The sequence below is a fragment of the Abramis brama genome (genome assembly GCF_963993115.1).
Source record: "Abramis brama genome assembly, chromosome: 7".
In the NCBI taxonomy this organism is placed as follows: Eukaryota; Metazoa; Chordata; class Actinopteri; order Cypriniformes; family Leuciscidae; genus Abramis; species Abramis brama.
The window spans coordinates 23,994,419-24,017,776 of record NC_139969.1 but is presented as its reverse complement, the minus strand read 5'-3'; the positions used below and the strand labels follow the sequence as shown (position 1 = coordinate 24,017,776).

General features: G+C 36.0%; 1 protein-coding gene across 1 annotated transcript; it reads left to right on the top strand.

Annotated features, from left to right (window-relative positions):
• The first annotated feature begins 1,303 nt into the window (after positions 1–1,303).
• On the top strand, positions 1,304–22,319 carry myo7bb (myosin VIIBb). The gene is made up of 47 exons (XM_084121069.1): positions 1,304–1,523; positions 1,690–1,791; positions 2,638–2,790; positions 3,917–4,101; positions 5,306–5,427; positions 5,502–5,644; positions 5,845–5,958; positions 6,228–6,381; positions 6,506–6,582; positions 6,717–6,836; positions 7,403–7,545; positions 7,861–8,071; positions 8,159–8,294; positions 8,379–8,548; positions 8,637–8,777; positions 8,860–9,018; positions 9,597–9,689; positions 10,216–10,310; positions 10,390–10,474; positions 10,577–10,795; positions 11,568–11,765; positions 11,999–12,259; positions 12,376–12,528; positions 13,069–13,146; positions 13,259–13,401; positions 13,522–13,648; positions 14,571–14,690; positions 14,774–14,947; positions 15,054–15,281; positions 15,388–15,555; positions 15,682–15,799; positions 16,226–16,352; positions 16,501–16,664; positions 17,380–17,561; positions 18,300–18,424; positions 18,551–18,696; positions 18,824–18,977; positions 19,070–19,225; positions 19,318–19,423; positions 19,502–19,615; positions 19,709–19,796; positions 19,904–20,010; positions 20,586–20,771; positions 21,233–21,349; positions 21,432–21,515; positions 21,619–21,738; positions 21,825–22,319. The coding sequence occupies exons 1-47, from the start codon at positions 1,506–1,508 to the stop codon at positions 21,915–21,917; spliced, it is 6,477 nt and encodes a 2,158-aa protein (XP_083977195.1). The 5' UTR covers positions 1,304–1,505; the 3' UTR covers positions 21,918–22,319.
• Positions 22,320–23,358: the final 1,039 nt, after the last annotated feature.

Below are 23,358 nucleotides of genomic sequence, written 5' to 3'. Positions count from 1 at the left end.
TGCTCAAGAAACATTTCTTATTATAATAAATGTTAATAACAGTTGTGCTGCTTAATATTTTTCTGGAAACAGATACATTTTGATCAGTTTAATGCGTCCTTGCTTAATAAAAGTATACATTTAAAAAAAAAAAGATATTTAAAAAAAATCGAACTGACCCCAAACTTTTAAACATGTATGTAGGTTTAACCCAAATAGATATTTAATTATTTTAAACAAGTCATTTATAGGTTCTATATTTTCTTTATAAAAAACCCCCCAGAAAATCTGGTGCTGCTTATTGTGTCTTTCCCTTTCTGACAATGCAAAAGCGTTTTATCTACAAGTCACTGTCCAAATCAAGCTCCTCGTCCGGTTGTCTTAGGGGCTGGGATTGAATGCATTTAGATAAGTAATGGTTATCGGTTTGTAGGGTGTGACTACAGTCAGAGTTTCTACGAACTTAAATATTTGGTCCCACCTTTCTTAAGTAATTTATGGTTTTCTCGAGTTAACCAGCTGGCTATCTCCATGGAGACCAATAACGAAGAACGTAACACCTTAGCGTCCTTATTCCTTAAACATATTAATTAATTACACTTATCTAAGTGGCGGCCTCAATAATGAAGTTTGTTTTATGCTAAGCCCTTTATGTTTTTAAGGCCTATAAAATCTGAATATACCATCAACCTCCAGGAAATCAAGGTGCATTTGTGTTGACCTTCACTGTACTTTGAAACCTCCTGGCTGCTCCTATTTTTTCATAACCAATGCGTGCAAAATCATCGTCACTTTAGAAAACAACTGCTTTATATGACGCCCAAACAATTACATTGCAGGCTAGTATCTGTTCACTGAGGCTATGTAAATGAATCTATTCTCTAGAATCTCACAGTTTTACTGCTTAACAGCCTCTCTGACTCAAATAATAAAACTGTCCTCTGGTACCATCTTCCTCTTGCGTGAAAAGTCCAAAAGGCACATGTGGTGCGTTGTTAATGTATAGGTGATTTGTTTGATAAGATGCACAGCATTTCAGATTTCACATGCAAATGTCTCAAAACCTTAAGAATCTCTTGGTTTTGAAGTCCTTGTCTAACTAGTGATTCGCTGCTTGCTTTGTTTGCAGTTCAGCACATTGGAAACTTAAAGAGTGAAACTCTCAGACTGGTGATGACGTCCCTTCACAGCCCTCGCTGCCTGATGGGGAAATTCAGCACACGGTGGAGCAAAGTCTAGGGGCCATAAAGTGATGAAAACTAGGGACACTTCCTTGTTGCGGTCACATAAGCGGATGGAAAAATTATTATTAGACGCGTGATTTTTAATTCCTTCTTGGAACTAGTCAGCAAGGGTGTGTTGTCCCCAGTTACGAAAAAGATTGCCTTTCATACAAGTCATAGTTTTTTTAGCCGTACACGCTTCGATGAGGGTTACATCTCCAACCGGTTAATATATTTATTTAAGTGCCTTTTTTCAGTTTTTAATTTTAATTCCATGTCTTTGGTACAAAGAGGATTGTTCAAATGGTGCTGTTAAAAAAGGTAATTAATTTTATGATTAAATGAATTCATTTGTTTATTTGTTTTTCGTTTTAATTTGTCACAGTGAGGTTTTATTTTATTTTACAGATGTAATACATTTGTTTTTCTTGTGAACAGTTTATTGAAATTGTGAGTGTTTGGTTTTAAAATGTGAATCTGAATCTAGGGGGACTACTTCTGGATTGACTCCAGTATTGGGGTCCCTATTGGAGGATGTGTGAAGATCTCAGACAGTGGACAGCATTGCCTGGTTGATGATGAAGGGAAGGTAAAAATTATGACGGAAGGAGAGACCGGGCTAGTTTTTACAGGGGCTTTTATCAGTGTGGATGAAATGCTGGTTTCAAATACTCAGTTCAAGTAATTAGGTATTTTTTGTGAATTCTGTCCTCCAATCTAAAATTCCACGATAATCTTTTTCTTTTCTTTTTTTTCTGTTATTTGTTGTCAAGACAAGGGCATTTCTCATAAATGCTTTGTGGATCAAATTGTCACTTATGTTTAAAATATTATAGCTTACATTTTTCAATTAGTCAGTGAAGATTATTAAATCTCAGCATATTTTTTTGCACTGTTATTAGAATCTTGAGAATCTTGAGAAGTGGAGATATTTGTGTGCTTTTGAAGCAATATTGCACTTTTCATATTCAGTAACTTGTAAACTTAAAACGGTTGTTATTGTATGTAGTCTGCTGGTCATTTTACTATTTTTACATTTTTCTAATTGTGAAGCAAAATGTGCTGAATAAATAACAATAAATATTAATCATTATATAATTTTTTTAACTGAACTAAAAAACTATTTCCATTGCGACAACAGCCTCATAATGTGCCAATATGCACCACTCTTGTGTTGTTTCAAAAGGTTTTTCCTGGAATCATTTTATTTATTTATTTATTTATTTTTTGGTCAAGACTGAAAAATAAATGTCTATACAGAAAATGAATTAGATAAATATACCCTGAAAATATTCACTGGAGTAAAATTGTGACAACTTGCCCCGCTCTCCCCGTATGCTAATGAGATATTATATCACAATACATTCTTTAGTGTTATAATTAATCTACACTTGTCTAATCAGATGAATCTCGTGTATTGTGATGGTTTTCTCAGGAGCGCCTTATCCCGGAGGGGGAGAGGGCCAGTCTTAAGCCTATGCACCCCACCTCAGTGGAGGGTGTGGATGACATGATCAGACTGGGTGACCTCAGTGAAGCTGGTTTACTCCGAAATCTGCTGGTGCGCCACAGACAGGGTTTCATATATGTGAGTGGATTCATGTTACTTTATGGCATAACATCATCAAATGAAATATAGAATATATTGGAATATTTCCAAATTAGTATTTGATTTGAATTTTAACTGTAAACAAAATGCTGTGGTAAAAACCTTCTAATTGGTTAAGAGTAAGTTCCCCTACTTTATGTGTTGAAAATCTGTACTAGAGCTATTGGGACATTTTGTGTAATTGTTCAATGTACAGTTTTTAGAAGTGAAAATGAACAAGTCATCTTATAATTTACAGTGAAATACGTAAGTTGGCACTCCCAGAAGTCCCTGTGTGACAGCTCACATTTATGACAGTTTATGGTAGCTGTTTCCTCTTAGATGTTTCGTATGGGTTAAGTGCATCTTATGTTTTTAAAGTAATGTTTATTGCATCTGTGTATTACCATGATGGTATTTTGTATGTATGCTTATGATACTGTGTGCACCTTGTATATATATAAGTAGGCTACTTACCTCAGCTTGTGGAAAAACTTTCTTATGATGATTTTTTTCTTTCTTTACCTACTGTGTTTTAAGGTGGTTGTTAGTACGTTATATAAATGGATTTTAGCAATTTGATATATTAACATTATTTCAGTTGATTAAATTTACATTTTTACTGTAAATTTAAGTTCAATCTGTAAAGCTTCAGATGTTGCTTTCTTTTTTTTTTTTACGTGAAAGTTCTGGTAACCACAGCTACCAGTTTTTACTGTAATTTTTTGTACAGTTCGTTACAAGTTCAGTTATGGGCGTAACAATTTGACTAAAAAATAATTTCATAGTGTCATAGTATTTTAGTGTGTCTCTCTTTTGCTGTAATTACAGCAGCACTTGAGCAGCATGAACACGTCACGTGATCAATGTCACAAATAAATTTTTTGGAATTTTGATTAGTGACCTAGAAATAGATTAGAATCTGAAATATGTATTACTAATTTTTACATCATGAGGTTTCATTGTTGTAAATCTTAAAACGTTTTTTTTTTTTTTTTTTTAATTAAATTAAATTAATTTATGGTTTTCAGATATGGTCTCAGATGTTGATCTGTATATAGATCCCGCGGTCTATATAAGCTGTGTGATTATTATTATTATTATTTTTTCTGTGTGTGCTGTCTAGACCTATATTGGCTCTGTGCTAGTGGCAATGAATCCCTATCAGATGCTGCCCATCTACACAGCGGATCAGGTGCACCAGTATCACGGGCGTAAGCTGGGCGAGCTCCCACCACACATCTTTGCCCTCGCTGACAGTTGTTACTACAACATGTGCCGCAATAAGCGCAACCAGTGCTGCATTATCAGGTACATATTTGTTCTTTTCTTCTGAACATTGAGAATTGAATCTAATGTCTGTATTATGAAAGTAGTAATTTTATGTGGTTAGTATGTAAGAATGTGGAAGGTTAAATGACTATATGCTGCTTTTGTAAGGGAATGTTGTTACATTTAGTCACACATCATAAAATGTGTGTGTTGTGGTCAGTGTACAAAATAGAGTTCTGCTTGGGCTAATGCATTAGAAACAGTGAATGCAAATATTATATTATATTCGCTAATGCAAAAAACAGTAAATGTAAACAGCCATCAAACCCAATGATGTAGAATGGCTTTAATTATTCTATTCTATTCTATTCTATTCTATTCTATTCTATTATATTCTATTCTATTCTATTCTATTCTATTCTATTCTATTCTATTCTATTCTATTCTATTCTATTCTATTCTATTATATTATATTCTATTATATTATATTCTATTCTATTCACTAATTCCAGAAACAGTGAATGTAAACAGCCATCTAACTCAATGGTGTAGAATGGCTTTGTTATTATATTATATTATATTATATTATATTATATTATATTATATTATATTATATTATATTATATTATATTATATTATATTATATTATATTATATTCGCTAGTGCCAGAAACAGTGAATGTAAACAGCTATCAAACTCAATGGTATAGAAAGGCTTTGTTAATTATTCTGTTCTGTTCTGTTCTGTTCTGTTCTGTTCTATTCTATTCTATTCTATTCTATTCTATTCTATTCTATTATATTCTATTATATTCTATTATATTCTATTCTATTCACTAATTCCAGAAACAGTGAATGTAAACAGCCATCTAACTCAATGGTGTAGAATGGCTTTGTTATTATATTATATTATATTATATTATATTATATTATATTATATTATATTATATTATATTATATTATATTATATTATATTATATTATATTCGCTAGTGCCAGAAACAGTGAATGTAAACAGCTATCAAACTCAATGGTATAGAAAGGCTTTGTTAATTATTCTGTTCTGTTCTGTTCTGTTCTGTTCTATTCTATTCTATTCTATTCTATTCTATTCTATTCTATTCTATTCTATTCTATTCTATTCTATTCTATTCTATTCTATTCTATTCTATTCTATTCTATTTCTATTCTATTCTATTCTATTCTATTCTATTCTAATAAATGCTTCTGGTTTGTGTGTGTCAGTGGAGAATCTGGTGCAGGAAAGACAGAAAGCACTAAACTGATTCTTCAGTTCCTGGCTGCTGTGAGCGGGCAGCACTCCTGGATAGAGCAGCAGATCATACAGGCCAACCCTGTCCTGGAGGGTAAGCACTGAACATGCTTGTTTTTATTTCAATCCTTTCCGTAGAATGCCGTCTCACTTATTCATATCTTACAGCCTTTGGGAATGCCAAAACCATTCGCAATGATAACTCCAGCAGATTTGGGAAATATGTGGAGATCTTCTTTAATAAACAGGGTGTGATAGAGGGAGCTCACATGGAGCAGTACCTGTTGGAGAAGTCTCGTGTCTGTCATCAGGTGAGACCAAGTTGCACCCTACGTGAGGAAGAAAAAGCATCAAGAGCCTTTGATTGGCTGTGTGCTTTTATGAGCGTCATTAGATTCAAATAGCCTGAAATTGCTCATGAAAATTATGTTTAATATTTCATAAATACTGTAGTCTTGCATTTTAATGATTAAAACCTCGAAATTAAATGTATCAAATTAAATCTTTTAAGGCACCACAGGAAAGGAACTACCACATTTTCTATTGTATGTTATCTGGGATGCCAAGTGAGCAGAAGAAGATTCTCTCCCTTGGTAATGCATCACAGTTCAAGTACCTGACTGAGGTGAGCTCTTCAATTCATGTTTAGTAGAGAGTAACTGTAACACTTTGCTCATGTACTCAGTAAATATTTAACCTTAAGTTTTGGATATTTGCAGTGCATATAAATGTATAATTTAATTGAGTCAGATACAATCATATAGCTACTGGTGTTAGATTGAGAGTTACATTCTCTCCTGCTATCTAATACAGATTCCTATATAAGGTTTTGAGATTAATAAGCATTGACTGTGGCATAAAGTACAATGTCTGACTCTTCTGATGGTTTTCTAGGGTGATTGTTTGTCATGTGATGGTCGTGACGATGCTGATGAGTTCGGACGGATTCGTGCTGCTCTAAAGATCCTCACTTTCTCAGACCGGGACTGCTGGGAAATCTTCAAATTACTCGCTGCCATTCTCCATATGGGCAATATCGACTTTAAGAGTTAGCGTCTATAACCTTTCTGTTACAGTAATAATATGCAAACTATCTTCACATTAACAAAAGTTATTGTAGCTTATTATACCATAAATTGAAGTTGACTGATTTGCTCATAATCTTTTTTCAGGCACTATAATGAATAACATGGACAGCTGTGACGTTCTGTCATCGAATCATTTTTCTGTCACTGCCAAGTTGTTGGAGGTACAAATGCTTCTTCAGAGCTAATGCTGATTTAGCACTTTAGCTTCATATCATTTTCAAGCTTACTATCTTTTATGCAATCAAACATTTGGCTACTGAATGTTTTTGATGACAGCCCTTCTGTCAATTTGCAGGCAGAAGATGAAATTCTTGAAAAGAGTCTCACCCATCGCTCCTTCATGACAAATAGAGAGATAGTCACTAAAGCCCTCAGCTCAGAGCAGGCCACAGACACCAGAGATGCTTTTGCCAAGGTACACACATGCTTTTATCCAAAAGCCCATTTGGGGGATTTAACATAGATACAGAATTAGGTACAAAATACTGTTCAAATGTTTTTTTTTTTTAAGAAGTCTCTTTTACTCACCAAGGCTGTATTTATTTGATTAATCATACGCTAAAACAGTAATATTGTGAAATATGATTACAATTTAAAAATAATTGGAATTTATTCCTTTGATGGCAAAGCTGAATTTTCAGCAGCCATTACTCCAGTCTTCAGTGTCACATGATCCTTTGGTGCTCAAGAAATATTTATTATTATTATCAATGCTATATATAATATTTTAGTAACGTTTTTGTGTAAATCACTGTGATTCTTTTCAGGATTATTTGATGAATAGAAAGCTCAAAAGGGCAGAAATTTGAAATAAATTTGTTTTGTAGCCATGTAAATGTCACTTTTGAATAATTGAATGTGTCTCTGCTGAATAAAATTAATATTTTTCAAAAAATAAAATAATAATTTGAACGAACTAACAGACATTCAGGCTTCCTTAATGTTAATGTCAGTTAATGTTTGTCATATACTCCCTGACAGGCACTGTATGGACGGATGTTTGTTTGGATGTTCACAAAAATGAACAGCGCCATTCACAAGCCACAGACTGATGAGTCCTCTTACACGCGCAAATACATTGGCCTGCTTGACATATTTGGCTTTGAGAATTTTCCTCAGAACAGGTAAGTGTCTGTTGACTAAACTAGTAATTAGTTTAAACTACAAAATATAATGATAAATTAACATGGTTGCTCAGCAGGGGTTTAAAGTACTTCGGTAATTGTATTTCATTGGATGGATGGATGGTTGGTTGGTTGGTTGGTTGGATGGATGGTTGGTTGGTTGGTTGGTTGGTTGGTTGGATGGATGGATGGATGGATGGATGGAGTTTTTACATTTAATCATTACATTTACATCAGTTTTTGCCTATAGTTGTAAAATTTAGACACTACCCATACTTTAAATATACTTTCTCTGTGCTTTTGCCCACTGTTTAGTTTTGAGCAGCTGTGCATTAATTATGCCAACGAGCACTTGCAGCAGTTCTTTGTGAGTCACATCTTTAAGCTGGAGCAGGATGAATATATTAAAGAAGGCATCTCATGGAAGCGCATTGCTTTCAGTGACAACCAGAAAACCCTGGACCTGCTGGCCATTAAGCCTCTCAACATACTGGCTCTGATCGATGAGGAGAGCCACTTCCCTAAGGTCAGCTTCATAAGCTACATGGTCTGGTTTATATGCTTATAGATATTTTGCCTGTGCTCACTCCATGTTGTCCTGTTTTCAATGCAGGGAACAGATGCTACAATGTTAAACAAAATGAACCAAGAACACAATGGGAACAAACTGTACATCTCATCCAAGAGCAAACATGGCATGCAGTTTGGGGTTCAGCACTTTGCTGGGCTGGTTTATTATGACTGTGAAGGTACAGTTTATTACTTGAAAACATTTCCCAGTAGTTACTTTAAAAGCAAATTGTTTCTGGTCTGAAAGATCTGTATTTTGTCAGGTTTTTTGGAGAAGAACAGAGATGCCCTGAGCATGGACATCATGGATCTGGTTCGGAAATCTTCCAACAAGTTGCTCAAGCAGATCTTTGAGAAGGAGATGAATATAAATTCAGTCAAAAACGCTAACAAAATCAACAAAATCATCATGACGCCGAAGAACTCATTACGTGTACGGGACAGTTATGCAGCAGATTGACAGTGTTGACTTGACATGGACAACAGCTTTTTCAATAAATCATCTCTTTTGTGTCACACAGCAAGTAAATGATTCGAGGCGGCAGACATCTACTCTGAGTGGCCAGTTCCGCCAGTCTCTGGACTCTCTGATGAAGGCCCTGTATCTCTGTCAGCCCTTCTTCATACGTTGCTTCAAACCAAATGACAAAAAGAGGCCCATGGTATCAATTCACATCCCATAAGTTACATGTTTTGTATTGTGTAGCCATCAGAACCCTTTTCAAATCATGTTTTCCTTTTCAGTTTTTTGACAGAGAGCTCTGCATGCAGCAACTTCGCTACTCTGGAATGCTGGAGACCATTAGAATCCGCAAGTTGGGATATCCCATCCGGCACACCTTTAAAGACTTCCTGTATCGCTATCGTGTGCTCCTGAAGTCTGTAGATTGTGACCCCAACACTGTATGAGACAATATGATTATTTACAGATAAATATGTGAATTATTTAATATAAAGTGATAGTCGAAAGTAGATGAAATTTGTGTCTAAGTAGGCTTAATGTGTTAACATCCATAGCTGAAATTTAATTCCCGCCAACCAATCATTGCCTTCTGATTTAAATATAGGTTTAGGGTTATGGCTTTTATTGGTTGCTAGGAATAATGTGTGTATGATGTAGATGCAAAGTGTGTCATTTCTGCACCACTAGCATGCAAGTATAAGCAAAATGTAAATATAAATAACCGATTTCAAACTGGCTTCCCTAAACACTACCCCATCTGAAATTCAGGTAGTCCTACCCCCATCTTCACTCCATTAGTTGAGCCAGTGCTAATGTGTGCCTGCTAATGGAGATGCTCAAAACTGAGCAATGTCGAGCACTTTATGGGAATCAATCTAGGAATGGTTTACTTATAATTGTCTACACATATTAAACTGACAGGAGAAACTAAAAGAATTACACACTTCAGCATTAAACAGGATGAATGTTCCAGGCTGGCATAATTTGATAAATAAAATGTCTGTTATTTGTTTATCAGGAGCCTCCTTCCAACTGCTGTGCAGCCATCTGCAGGGCTATGATCAAAGACGAAGAGGACTGGAAGATTGGCAAAAACAAAATATTTCTCAGGGTACTTCAGGCATAATATTTCTCCAGTGTATTATAAGAAGTTTACATCAATATATGTACACATCCTTGTAATATTAAATCAGCTTTCTAAAGGCATTGTTGCCATTTTTAGTTTTATATTAAACATAAACCACTGTTCAAAAGTTTGGGATAAATTAGATATTTATTTAGAAAGGATACATAAAAATAATCAAAAGTGAAAGTAAAGACATTTATAATGTAAAAAAAACAAAAACTTTTATTTCAAGTAAATGCTGTTCTTTCTATTCATCAAAGAAATATATCGTGGGTTTCCACAAAAATATTAAGCAGCGCAACTGTTTTCAACCTTGATAATAGTAATAATGCATAAAATCACCATATTAAAATGATTTCTGAAGGATCATATCACAGATTAAAAGCATAACATAAAATAAAAAAAACAGATTGACTTGAACAACAATACTTGAACGGTAGTGTATCTATAAAAAAAAAAAAATCACATAAGAATTGTCTTGCATCATGTGTTTCTTTTCTTCCTGCTGCAGGATCATCATGATTCCTTCCTAGAAATGGAGAGAGAGCAAGAGCTTTATAGGAAGGCACTTATCATCCAAAGAGTGATGCTTGCCCACAAGGACAGGTACGTTCCCCACTGTCGTAGTGTTTCTTATGCAGTTGTACAGCTTTGTTAAACTAAGTCATTCTTCATCCACATACAGAGGAGCTTTTGTAAAGAAGAGGAGGGCAGCTCTGGTTTTGCAGAAAAACTGGCGTGGCCACAGAGACAGGACAGGCTTTTGCAAAGTAAGCTGTGCAGGAACATCTCATGTCTGTATGGAATACAGTTAAAATGAGTGTAGTGACATAAGGAAACATGACTCACGTTGTATCTGTTTTCCCTGTTAGCTCAAGCAGGGATTTGCTCGGCTGCAGGCGAAAGTGCGCAGTCGGCAGCTCCATACGGAGTATATGCGCAGACGGGCTGCAGCCGTTACTCTACAAACACAGACCCGTGGCTACCTCGCCAGGAAAGACCTGAAATGTAAAAAAAGCGCAGTGATACTGCTGCAGGCTCAGACCAGAGGACTGCTGGCCAGGAAAACCCTCAAGAGAATGAAATCAGATGTGAGTTTATAGTGGAATGGACCTTCTTTGTAGTACATTTGCAGTGTTTTGCCTTGCTTTGTTTTATATACACTACCGGTCAAAAGTTTAGAATAATTAAGATTTAATTAAAACAGTATTGGTGAAATATGATTACAATTTAAAATAACTGTTTTCTATTTGAATATATTTTAAAATGTAATTTATTTCTGTAATGGCAAAGCTGATTTTTTTTTATCAGCCATTACTCCAGAAGTGTCACATGATCCTTCATGAATTTAATCAAAAGATTACATTGATCAAAAGTGACAGTAAATACATTTATAATGTTACATAAGATTTATATTTCAAATAAATGCTGTTCTTTTGAACTTTCTCAAAGAATCCTGAACAAATGTACTGTATCACTGGTTCCACAAAAACATTAAGCAGCGGAAATTATTTTCAACATTGATAATAATAAGAACCTTTATTAATAATTGAGCACCAATAATAATTTATAGTAACTGAGCCCCAAATTAGCATATTAGATTCATATACGCGTATTCAGCTTTGCATCACAAGAATAAATGTATTCATATAGACATATCAACAGTTATTTTAAATCGTACTAATATTTCACAATATTTCTGTTTTACTGTGTTAATTTTACTGTGTTTCATCAAATAAATGCAGCCTTGGTGAGCATGAGAGACTTCTTTAAAAAACATTAAAATTTTGATTTATTCCAAACTTTTGACCGGTTGTGTACTTCGTTTTTTATGCTTTTATTCATACCCTTGTCCTGTCTTAGGCGTTTTTGTCTGCGCAAGAAAAAGAGGCTCAGGAACTGGCAGCACTGGAGCTTCAGCAACGCCTAGAGGAGCTGCTCAGAAAAAACGAGGAAGCTGCCAAATCCCAGAATAAGGATGATGAGGAAATGGTGGAGAATCTCTTTGGCTTCATGAGTACATTAGGAGGACAAGAGGGCCAAGCTCCTGAGGGTTTTGAGGTTAGAGTCATCTTGACAGCAGAAGAAAGACACCTATTTGACATGAACAAACACTTCCTGATCAAAATACAAAAAGCCTGTCACCTTTTATTGTCAATACACAATCAATTAATGCATACTACACATGCTATCATTGATAATACTGTATACTGTACAGTGTGAGATTTAGGAATGCAAAATAAGGCTATTTTTAGGTTAATACTAACTTTGTCTATATGTTCCTAATGTTCTAGGATTTTGAGGCAGAGCCGGTGAAGTTAGAAGAGGTTGAACTAGTAGAGAGCCCTGTAATGGAGAGGAAGGCTATGTCAGTACCAGACAGCAGCGAAGACGAAATAGAGGATAAAAGGGAGGAGGAGATTGAAGTTGAGGATGATGAGTTTGCTTTCTCTAAATTTACATCTCTACACTTCCAAGGATCTTCTACCCACTCACATATCCAACAGAGACTGCGGAAACCCCTGCTCTACCATGAGGATGAAGGGGATACCCTGGCAAGTGTTGTTCTCATTAGCATCATGTCCCCATTTAGAGCGAGGCTTGATAGTCAACTGTGTCTTGTATTGGCTTGTCTTATTTCTTCTCTCTGCTTTTTTCCTATCTCCTCCAGGCCAGTTTGACAGTATGGTGGATCATACTAAGATTTATGGGAGATCTTCCAGAGCCGAAACAAGAACGTGTTTCTGCAATTGCTGACCCCATTCAGAGGAACCTCGGTCAGAGACAAGCACGGCGACTCAGTAACCTTGTTGGATTAGATCAGGTAAACAACCGAGACACAATAATAAACCTTTCTTCTTTATTTGTACACCTACCATATGTACAGCCTATACCTCGACTGCCTAACCTGCTGGAAAGACCAGCCTGTCTATATTATAACATATAATGTTATATGCTGGTTAGTGCTGGTTTGGTATTAGTATATATTATATTGCTATAAATATTTTAATGTAAACACGTATTTAAAATATAGACTAGCCAATCATATAATGTTTCAGATGTGTTACACAGCCAGTGGCATAGAAGGTGACAACCACACATACAACCAGATGTGAGCAACCAGTAAAGTGCCTCCTGGTGGAAATAATAGAAATAACAATATAAAGATGTGAATCTGAAAAAATGTAATATTTACATTTTTAAAAAGGAAACATTAAAACCAAGGGACCATAAATAAAGGGAACAAAATACTGTTATAGATGTCATACAGTAACAAAACTTAATTACCCAACATACTGTATGTAACTAGTGATTTTATTATAGCATTATATTTTTAAAAAATGTGTGGGTCTTGTAATTGCAGAAATTTTTGAGGAAAAAAATGAAGCAGCAGAAGGGGACAGGGAAACGAAAGCACTCAGCCATTCCTGAAGAAGAAGAGGTGAAGTGTGGTTATATACACTTCTGAGTACAACACTGAACATTATCCGCAGCTAAAACATATTAACTGCATCACAGCAGGTTCTTACTAACCATTCTGATGTAATCTGCAGCCAGAAGAAGTACCAAAACCTAAATTGGAGGCAGTTCAGGAGGAAGTACTGTTTGGAGAAGGACCAACTTTTGATCGTCCATTGACATCCTTGGAAAAATTACACATTATTGTGGGATATGCCATTGTACGACGAGATATAAGGTTAATGTGATGGGGCTAGGGTTGGGTCATTTACATGCTTCATAATGTGTGATATACTGCATTCCTCATACAGAGAGATAATGGTTACATAATCTTTATGACTTTCTATATTCTTTTCAGAGATGAAATCTACTGTCAGATCTGTAAGCAGTTAACAGACAATAAGAACCAGAAAAGTGTGAACAGAGGCTGGATCCTTCTGTCCATCTGTTTGGGCATTTTTCCCCCTACAGACCGCCTCACTAAGGTATGAAATACTATTTTGATTTTTGTTCTGAAATTTATCCAGTCATTATTGCAAAATAAACCTGACAAGGTGATCAGGACACTGATATGAAGCAGAGGAGTAATGTTTTGTCCAGAAGGGGTTTATTTTGCAATCATTTCTGCTGAATATTTTACTGCATTATATCATGGCACAACTATGTAGAAATAGGTTCTCTGGGACCATGGTCAGTTACACAGTTTAATCAAATTACAAATGCCATGACTAACCAATCAAGCCGTGTGATATATGGTATGGTATATTATGTGTTGTGTTGTCATATGCTGTTATGTTTGGTTGTTATATGTTGTTTAATGTTATATTTTATGTTATGTTTATTATGTGTCGTGATGTCATCCTGTTGGATGTTGTTTAATGCTGTTTTGTTATGTGTGGGTTTGCTGTTATATGTGGTTTGTTATGTTGTTAAATGTCATTTTATGTTGTGTTGTCATGCTGTTATAAGTTGTTTAATGTGATGTTTTATGTTATGTTATGTTGTGTTATGCTGATATTTGTTGTTTTTATATTGTTTAGTCGTGTTGTATGATCATATTATGTTGTGTTAGATGTTATCATTTGTTGTCATTTTTTGTTATATTTTGTTATATGTCATGCTGTGTATGTTGATATGTTATGTTGTGTTATATGTTGTTTTGTGGTGTTACTGAATGTAGTCATTTTATGTTATATGTTATGCTTTATGTTGTTATATTTGTTATGTTGTCATGCTGTTTTGTGGTGTTGTTACGTTTTATGTTATGTGTTGCTATATGTTATGTTATGTTATGTTATGTTATGTGTTTTCTGTTCTTTTCTGTGCTATTTAATGTTATGCTGTTATTTTATTTGATGTTATAATATGTAATGTCATATGTTATGTTCCACAACCTTTCGGCCATAGTACCTGGAGAGCTTTATACGCCATGGGCCAAGTGAATACTCCTCCTCCTGTGCGGAGCGACTGCGAAGGACTTTAGCCAATGGAGAAAGAAGTGAGCCGCCATGCTGGATTGAACTACAGGTAGGCAATCCCTCTGTCTGAAATGATGAAGAATACTCGCCTTACCTTAAACATGACCAACCCTTCTTTCCTGTAACTGCAAGTCTGTGGAGACCAAGAACCCCATTACAGTGGTTGTGGGTCTGATGGATGGCAGAAGCATCAGCCTCCATGTGAACTCAGCCACCACTTCTAAAGAGGTGTGCAATGCAGTTATCCAGAAAATAAACCTGCAGGACAGTTATGGCTTCTCCCTATATGCTGCAATGAATGAGAAGGTTTGTAACATCTGAATGGCTTCAAGATGAATCCTCACTTGTAATAGTAAGATGTAACTAATAAGCAATAGAAACAAAGTCTTCACGTATGCATTTCTTGCGGCAGATGTGGTCTCTAGGCAGTGGCAGTCAGCACGTCTTGGACGCCGTGTCTATGTGTGAGCAGGAAGAAAAGAGGCAGGGGAGAGAGGAACAGCACGCTCCTTGGCGCCTCTACTTCCGCAAAGAGATCTTCACTCCATGGCATGACTGTTCATCTGACCAAGTCAGCACAGATCTCATTTATAGGCAGATCATCCATGGACTCAAATTTGGAGAATATCTGTCTGATAAGGTCAGTCCCAGGCTGTGTGCTTGACCTGTTCATATAGCATATATGATTTCAATATGAATGAGATTTGTGACTTATACTCTGTTGTTGAACTATAATCTTGATCTAGGAGGATGATTATGTGCAGCTCGCAGCCAAATATTACTATATACAGCATGGCTCTGAAAGCAGTTTGGAAACTGCCCAGAAGATTGTTCGTGAGTGCATGAACATGACTATAATTGAGAACAAGTCTTTGGTCAAACTAGTGCAGTTGGTCAATTCTGCGCACACAGAGGTATATTCATATGTTATTATAAACATCATTGTTCACAATCGTTTGATTTGGCTGCAACAGAATTTGATTTGGCGGCAGTGCTAATTTGGAGAATAAAACAAGCAGTAATCCAGTGTAATTTCTCAGGGCCCTTACATAAACTCTACTACACCTATCCATGAAGTAAAAGCAGAGATCGTCCAATATGCACGGCAGAAGTGGCCAATCTATTTCTCCAAGTTATATGAGGCTAACGTGGTTTCAGGTAAAAAAAAGAAAAAAAAAGTTTTGTTTATAGTTCTCATAGGACTAGCTAATCCAAAAATTAACATTTTGTCGTCTTTACTTATCTTCATGTCATTACAAACCTGTATGACTTTATTTCTTCTGTGGAACACAAAAGGAGAGCTTTTGAAGAAAGTTCATGCTGCTCTTTTCTATTCTATGAAAGTGGATAGGGACCAAGGACTGTAAAGATAAAAAAAAGGAAAAATAAAAGTCTTCTGAAGCCATATTAGATATTTGTATAAGGAACAGACTGAAATTTAAGAAGAGCAATTTTGTGTCCCACGGAAGTCATACAGGTTTCTAGAGATATGAGGGCGAGTAAAAGTTGACAGAATTTTTATTGTTGGGTGAACTATCCCTTAAATGCATTGAATTTGTGAATTCACTGTTGTATTTTATTCAGGTCCCCCACTGCCTCAAGACCAGTTTGTAGCTGTCGTGAACTGGAAAGGGGTCTTCTTTCAGGACGAGACAGAAGCCGCATTTCTGCAGCTTTCTTATCCCGAGGTGTCAAGAATCGAAATGATGAGGTAAAAAATAACTCTCTATGGAGAAGCACCTTAATTACACCTGAGCATTATGCTCCAAATACTATTTCTGCAGATTCTCAGTCTAGTTCTTAGTTCTTTCCTATTTCTGTTTCCTTCATTCCTTCCCTCCTTAACCTTTCTCCTACAGCGATGAAAAGTCTGGTGGGATTGTATGTTTGACAACTCCAAAGGGGATGTATGAGCTGCAGGTTGTGAAGGGAAACGAATTTTTGGATCTGGTCAACATGTTCATCTCAGGGCTTAAGAAGAGATCCCTGTATGCCGTGGCAATACAGGACCTTAGCAGACAAGGTGCTTCTTTTACATTGGTTACTACATTGTGACAAACAGCAATTTTCCTTGTAGGATTTTCATTTGAGGGTGATTCTTCAATTGTAGGAGCACTTTTAACTATTTAAAATCCTTACAAATAATGTGTGATGGTAATGACATATAATGCTAATAACATTTTTCATTTTTGGAGAAAATTTGAAAAGAGGGGAAGTTAAAAATCAGAGTGGAGTTCAAGACCACATGTAGAAATTCGGATAACATTGATAAAAAAACAACTAGTAAAGTAAAAAATTAGACACTGAAAATTGGGGTAAAGCTATTATAATTTAGTTTTTAATTTTAAGTATTTTAAAAATTATTTTTGTTTTTAAAACCATCCAATGTGACAAAGTTTGGTTTTGACAAACCATCCAATGTGGCAAAGAAGCTCTCTTATGTTAATTTGGGGTGATGGGGTCTTCTAACCCAGTGGTTCCCAAACCTGTCCTGAAGGACCCCCAACACTGCACGTTTTCTTTGTCTCCCTAAACAAACACACCTGATTCAACTCATCAGCTCATTAACCCATGTGATAATGAGCTGATGAGTTGAATCAGGTATGTTTGATTAGAGAGACAAAGAAAACGTGCAGTGTTGGGGGTCCTTCAGGACAGGTTTGGGAACCACTAATCTAACCATTAAAATGGTAAAAATTGCTTGGATATTTATCTTTCTGATTTTTTCTTCCCTTCAGAGGATCCCACATTCCTGAGCTTCAGAAGGGGTGATGTGCTGTATATCATAAAGGATGGAGAATATAATATTGACGAAGGCTGGATCAAAGCGAGGAATGAGAGGACAAGTCAAACTGGAGCAGTTTCCTTAGAGTCTATTCAGATTCTACCAATTTTGACTAGGCCTACAGAAGAAACACTGGTAAACATGATTTCTCTTGTTTCACATTGATTTGTCGAAGAGATTACTCCTCATCACTGGCCATCATTGTGTTAAAAAAATTTTTACCAGTGTTTTGAGGTTTTGTCTTGGAAATAAATACCAGAATAAAGCTAAAGAAAAATTATGGAAAGGCCTTTAAAACTGCCAGTTTAAAATCTTGAAAGGCAGTTTCTTTAATTCTAACAGTTTAATTCCAAGAGTTAAAGAGAGAGTATAAAGTGATAAATAAAAATAAAATAAAGCAGTTTTGTTCCTGCCTCCAACAAAGTTTCCGTCCTGCCTCCAACCATTAAAAATATTGGTTTCACTTTATTTTGATGGTCCCTTTAACACATTCTGTTGACTATAAGTAGCGTCGCACCTACATGTCTACTAACTCTCATTAGAGTATTAGTAGAGTATTAGTAGACTGGTAGGGTTAGGGTTAGAATAACTTGACATGTAGTTGCAAAGTTACTTATAGTTAGTAGAGTGTCTGTTGGAGGACCATCACAGATATCAGATATTAAGCAGACAGTACACTAATACTCTAATGAGAGTTAGTTGACATGTAGTTGCAAAGTTACTTATAGTCAACAGAATGTTCAAAAGGGACCATCAAAATAAAGTGTTACCTAAATATTTAGAAATTATTTACAAAACCATCAGTGAGTGACAAAATATGCTGTGTTGCAAGTCAAGAACAGAAATTTAAATAGAGTCATTTCCATCCTCTAGAATTTGCTGAATTTGACCCCGGCACGGAGAAAGTCAGTGATGCCGGTGTTGCCGCAGAAGGAGGAGCTCAGCACAGAGAGAATCGCCCACATGTCGCTCAAGGAGTTCTCTTTCGATTATTTCAGGTGACAGTTTGCAATCATCTCAACTGACATAAATGATAACTGCTCCAAAAAAGCAGCAACTTGTAAGTTACCAGTTTTGAGAACATGTCAGAGCTCCTTAACGTCCCTCTTTTCAATGGCTCACAGGGAGTCGGGTAAGGAAGGTGGTCGTGGCAAGGGAGGAGCCAAAGAGAAACTGTGGGCCAAGAGCAAAGAGCCTCTTAAACAGCCTCTGCTCAGGAACCTGCAGGGCAACTCAGAGCTCTCCCACCTCGCCTGTGACTCCTTCACAGATATCCTTCCCACTTACATATGTTACATATCTACAATAACAATATTGTGTGAATTATAAGTGATAAAGACTTAATGAAGTAAATTTTAATGAATGATGCTCGCTGTTTTCTTTAACATGGTCTCTACCTATCCTTAAATATATGGGAGATTATCCAGTCAAGCATGTGCGGACACCCATAGATCTAACAAACCAGATCTTTGGGCCAGCAACAGCGCACGTCGAGCTAAGAGATGAGATCTACTGCCAAATAATGAGGCAGATGACCAATAACAAACATGGGTTTGTCGACTGCTTTTAAGTACCTAGACATGATGTCACTTTATTTGTTTTATCTGTGTAATGTTTTAATTGCTGTGTTGTTTTTCTCTCAGGTTGAGTATGGAGCGAGGTTGGCAGCTGTTGTGGCTGTGCTGTGGTCTCTTCCCTCCTAGTCAGTTGTTACTGAGACATGCGCAACGTTTTCTGGAGTCCAGACCCAGAGAGCCACTGGCCTCCACCTGCTTGCAGAGGATGCAAGCTATGCTCAGGTTAAACTTTACTACTCAAACAGATTGTTTGATTATTGTAAACATGAAGGGCGAATGTTGAACTATAACGCATTTTTTATTGTCCCGTCCAGTATCGAGGGAAGGAAGTTGCCTCCTCACCAGGTGGAAGTGGATGCCATTCAGAATAACAGCACTCAGATCTTCCATAAAGTTCATTTTCCCAACGATACATCTGAAGTAAGGAGTAACATTTCAGTTTGAACTATTTTACACATTCTTATTTTCATCCGCCTAAAACGTGTTTTTTTATTTCAGATATTTGAGGTGACCACCACCACGAGGATCAGAGATTTAATTCGCAACATTTCCAAAGACCTCCGCCTCTCCTCATCGGACGGATACTATCTGTTTGTGAAAACAGCCAATAAGGTTTCAGATATGATCTCTTTTTTTCTTCTTTTTTTCTGAAGGTGATGTTTTAGGTCCATGCTAATCTTTGTGTGTTGTATATGATACTTTCAGGTAGAAAGTATGGATTCTGAAGAGTACTTTTTTGACAACCTCAGGCAACTCACAGATGTCACCAAAAAAGGAAAGAAAGTCAAGGAGGGTGAGCTGTATATGCTTACATGCTAAATACTGTAATTAATCCAATATATATTCAGGTGTGTGTTATATTCAGACTCTCACTATGATAAATATTGATCCTGAATTCAGCTGCTCCAACTATTGTCCCTTACCTGGTGCTCTTCATGAGGAAGCTCTGGTTTAACGTGATCCCGGGGAAAGATCTAACCGCTGACCTAACGTTCCACTTTCCTCAGGTATGTTTGTCAGTCTGATCATACCTTATCTGGTTAAGCCAGATACTGACTGCAGAACTCTATAACAGCATACATTTAACCTACCTTACAGTGTAGTAAAGAGATGAGGTCATTTTGTAGGCCAACCCAGAAGTTAGCATCACCCTGGTTCCTTCGACAAAAAGCCAATAGGATTTTTCCGTTTGGAAAATAAGCTCTGTGACTAGCAGAAGTTTATGATTCTTACACATTTTGTTCATCACAATTGAACAGCTTTTATGAAGCTTAAAGGGATAGTTCACCCAAAAATGAAGATTGTGATGTCATTATCTAACCCTCGTGTTGTTCCAAACCTGTATGAGTTTCTTTCTTCTGCTGAACACAAAGATATTTTAAAGAATGTTGGTAATCAAACAGTTGACCGCACCCATTGACTTCCATATTGGGAAAACAAAAAGGGTGTCGTCAACTGTCTGGTTACCAACATTCTTTAAAAGAAACATTATGCACAGAAGTGCAGGAATTTAGGACTCATTCCTGCAGCACTCTATTATGCAGTGCAACTTTGCCCAACTGTCTTCTTTTTATTTTCCTAGGAATTGCCGAAGTATTTGCGGGGTTACCACAGTGTTTCTAAGGAGGACATGATCAGTCTGGCAGGACTGCTGTTGCGTACTCAGATTGACACGGATAAGTCACAGTTTGTCATGATCCCTAAAATGCTGAAAGATCTAGTGCCAGCTGATCAGCAGAGGATCATGACTCCTGAGGACTGGAAAAAGGTGATCCTCACGCCTCTTATTTATTGAATACATTTCAAATATATGGCTCTATGCATTTTGACTTTGTTTCAAACCTTAGTGAAGTGTACTGTACCTAAACACACTCTACCTTTCAAAAGTTTAGGATCAGTAAGATTTTATATCAGAATGATTTCTGAAGGATCATGTGACACTGAAGACGAGTAATGATGCTGAAAATTCAGCTTTGCCATCACAGGAATGAATTACATTTTGAGATATTAAAATAGAAAACTTATTTTAAATAGTACACATTTTTCACTATTACTGTATTTACTGTATTTTTTCAAATAAAATAAATGCAGCTTTGGTAAGAATCCTAACTGAGAGGAACCTTGTAAGTGATATTGCTTCAGAATGTATAAAGCGTTAATTAATAATATATTTTATTTCCGTCTGACCCTAACATCATGATAAATGTGGTTTTGGCCTTTGGTTTGCAGCACATGATCAGTGCATACAACAAGCAGGCAGGCATAACTATAGATGAAGCCAAACTCCAGTTCCTGAAGACCATCTCACAGTGGCCTACCTTTGGATGTGCTTTCTTCGAAGTAAAGGTAACCAGAGCAACACTAAAATTAAACCTGATTTCTAAGAAGGAGGTTGTTTTCTTGATACTGACTGTACTTTTGCTCCCAGCAAACATCTGAGAAGAGTTACCCCGTTGTCATCATGATATCAATTAGCAAACAAGGAGTTAGCCTCATCAACCCTAAGACAAAGGTAACGATCTGTCTGTATATACATAATACAACTATAATGTACAGCTCGCCTTGGCGTTGTGTAGCGTGTGATGTTGAAAGTGTTTTGGCTGGCTTGTCTGCAGGAAGTGCTTGTGATGCATCTATTCAGTAAAATCACTTCCTGGTCTAGCGGAAGCACCTATTTTCACATGACCGTTGGCAATCTAGTGCAGGGCAACACTCTGCTCTGTGAGACTTCAATGGTAAATATAGCACGCACACACACAACTACAGCAAGTGTCACGCTACTTATATGTTAATATCCTCTCTGGCTGTTTGTTTTTTTCAGGGTTTTAGAATAAGCGATCTCCTGTCCTCTTACAAGAACATGTATATGAAGGAGATAACAGTGGTGCGGCCCAGACATCAATTGTTCTCTTGAATCATCATGTAGTATGATAACATTTGGTAGCGTATTCCTTTTTTTTTTAATCTTTACTATAATAATAATTCTACTATAAATTTGTTTTGGTAATTTTGGTATACTCTGTAAGTAAAATTAACATTTATAATTACTGTCGGAAATCACTTTTTAATATGTAAGTCACTATGGATCTGTCAGTGAATCAGCTTTTTAAATCATGTTTTTGCTTCTTCTATGTCCATTTATATGTTTTAAATAATTTTATAGGCTTGAATATTTATTATTATTTCAATATTCCACCTTTTCTTTGACTTTGCCTTGCAATGTTACACTAGGTGGCAGTATTTTTACAGTTTAATTCTAATCTATCTAATACTGCTTTGTAGGAACAACTATATTTAACAATAAAATGTAAAATTCAAATTGGTTTTGAATTTAATTGTCAGTGAATGGTGACTTTGAACAATTTGTAATTAATAATAGTAATCATTTTTACATATGTTCTCTGTGTAATGAGGGATTCCTTAGTATTTTGCAGTTTGTAGTATTTGCAGTTTGGTTACTCTTAGAAATAGCCTATAATTTGCTATCCAGTAACTGACTGACTCTCTTTGCACACTAGACACATGGGTCATATTTTATCAGATATGAAATATTTGACTCTTGATGGTTTAAAATATGAAAATATAGGGCATTTTACACTACTGTTCAAAAGTTTTGGGTTGACAAGATTTTTAAATGTTCAAATTTAAATGAACTGTTTTTTAAATGTATTTTATTTATTCCTGTCACATTACTCCAGTCTTCAGTGTCACATGATCCTTCAGAAATCATTCTAATATGATGATTTGCTGCTCAAGAAACATTTATCATTATTATTATTATCAATGTCTTTATAATCACTTTTGATCATTTTAATGCATCTTTGTTGAATAAAAGCATTAATTCCTTTTAAAAAGCTTTAAAAATTCTGCCTAACCCCAAACTTTTGAATGGTTGTGTACATTTCTATATTCTCATGACACAACTGATTTAAAATGCTTACAGGGATGTTTCATTTTACTCTTAGGGATTTTTGTTATGCATGTTGGTCAGACTGCTCACAATGAATGTATAACATTCTGATTTTGAACAGCAAGATTTAGATTAAGATACTTTAGTTAATCTCACAGTACTGTTAAATTATAGTTAAGACACGGATTATAACATTAAAGTTGCTTTTTTCTTTCCAAATCCACTGAAACATGCACTGGCTTTTGGGATTTTCACAGCCTCTCTTGCCATTCTTCCACTAAACTAAAAATATCCTAGTGTGCCTCTCTCAACCCCTGGCCTCTTGACCAGCAATTCAGACTTTCCATGAAACTGAAAGAAAGCCTTGTGCTAAAACAGGAAAATCCTGCATGAATACTCCACAGCAATCATGGTAACCGAGAGCATGGTTTTTGGCCCTGGCGCA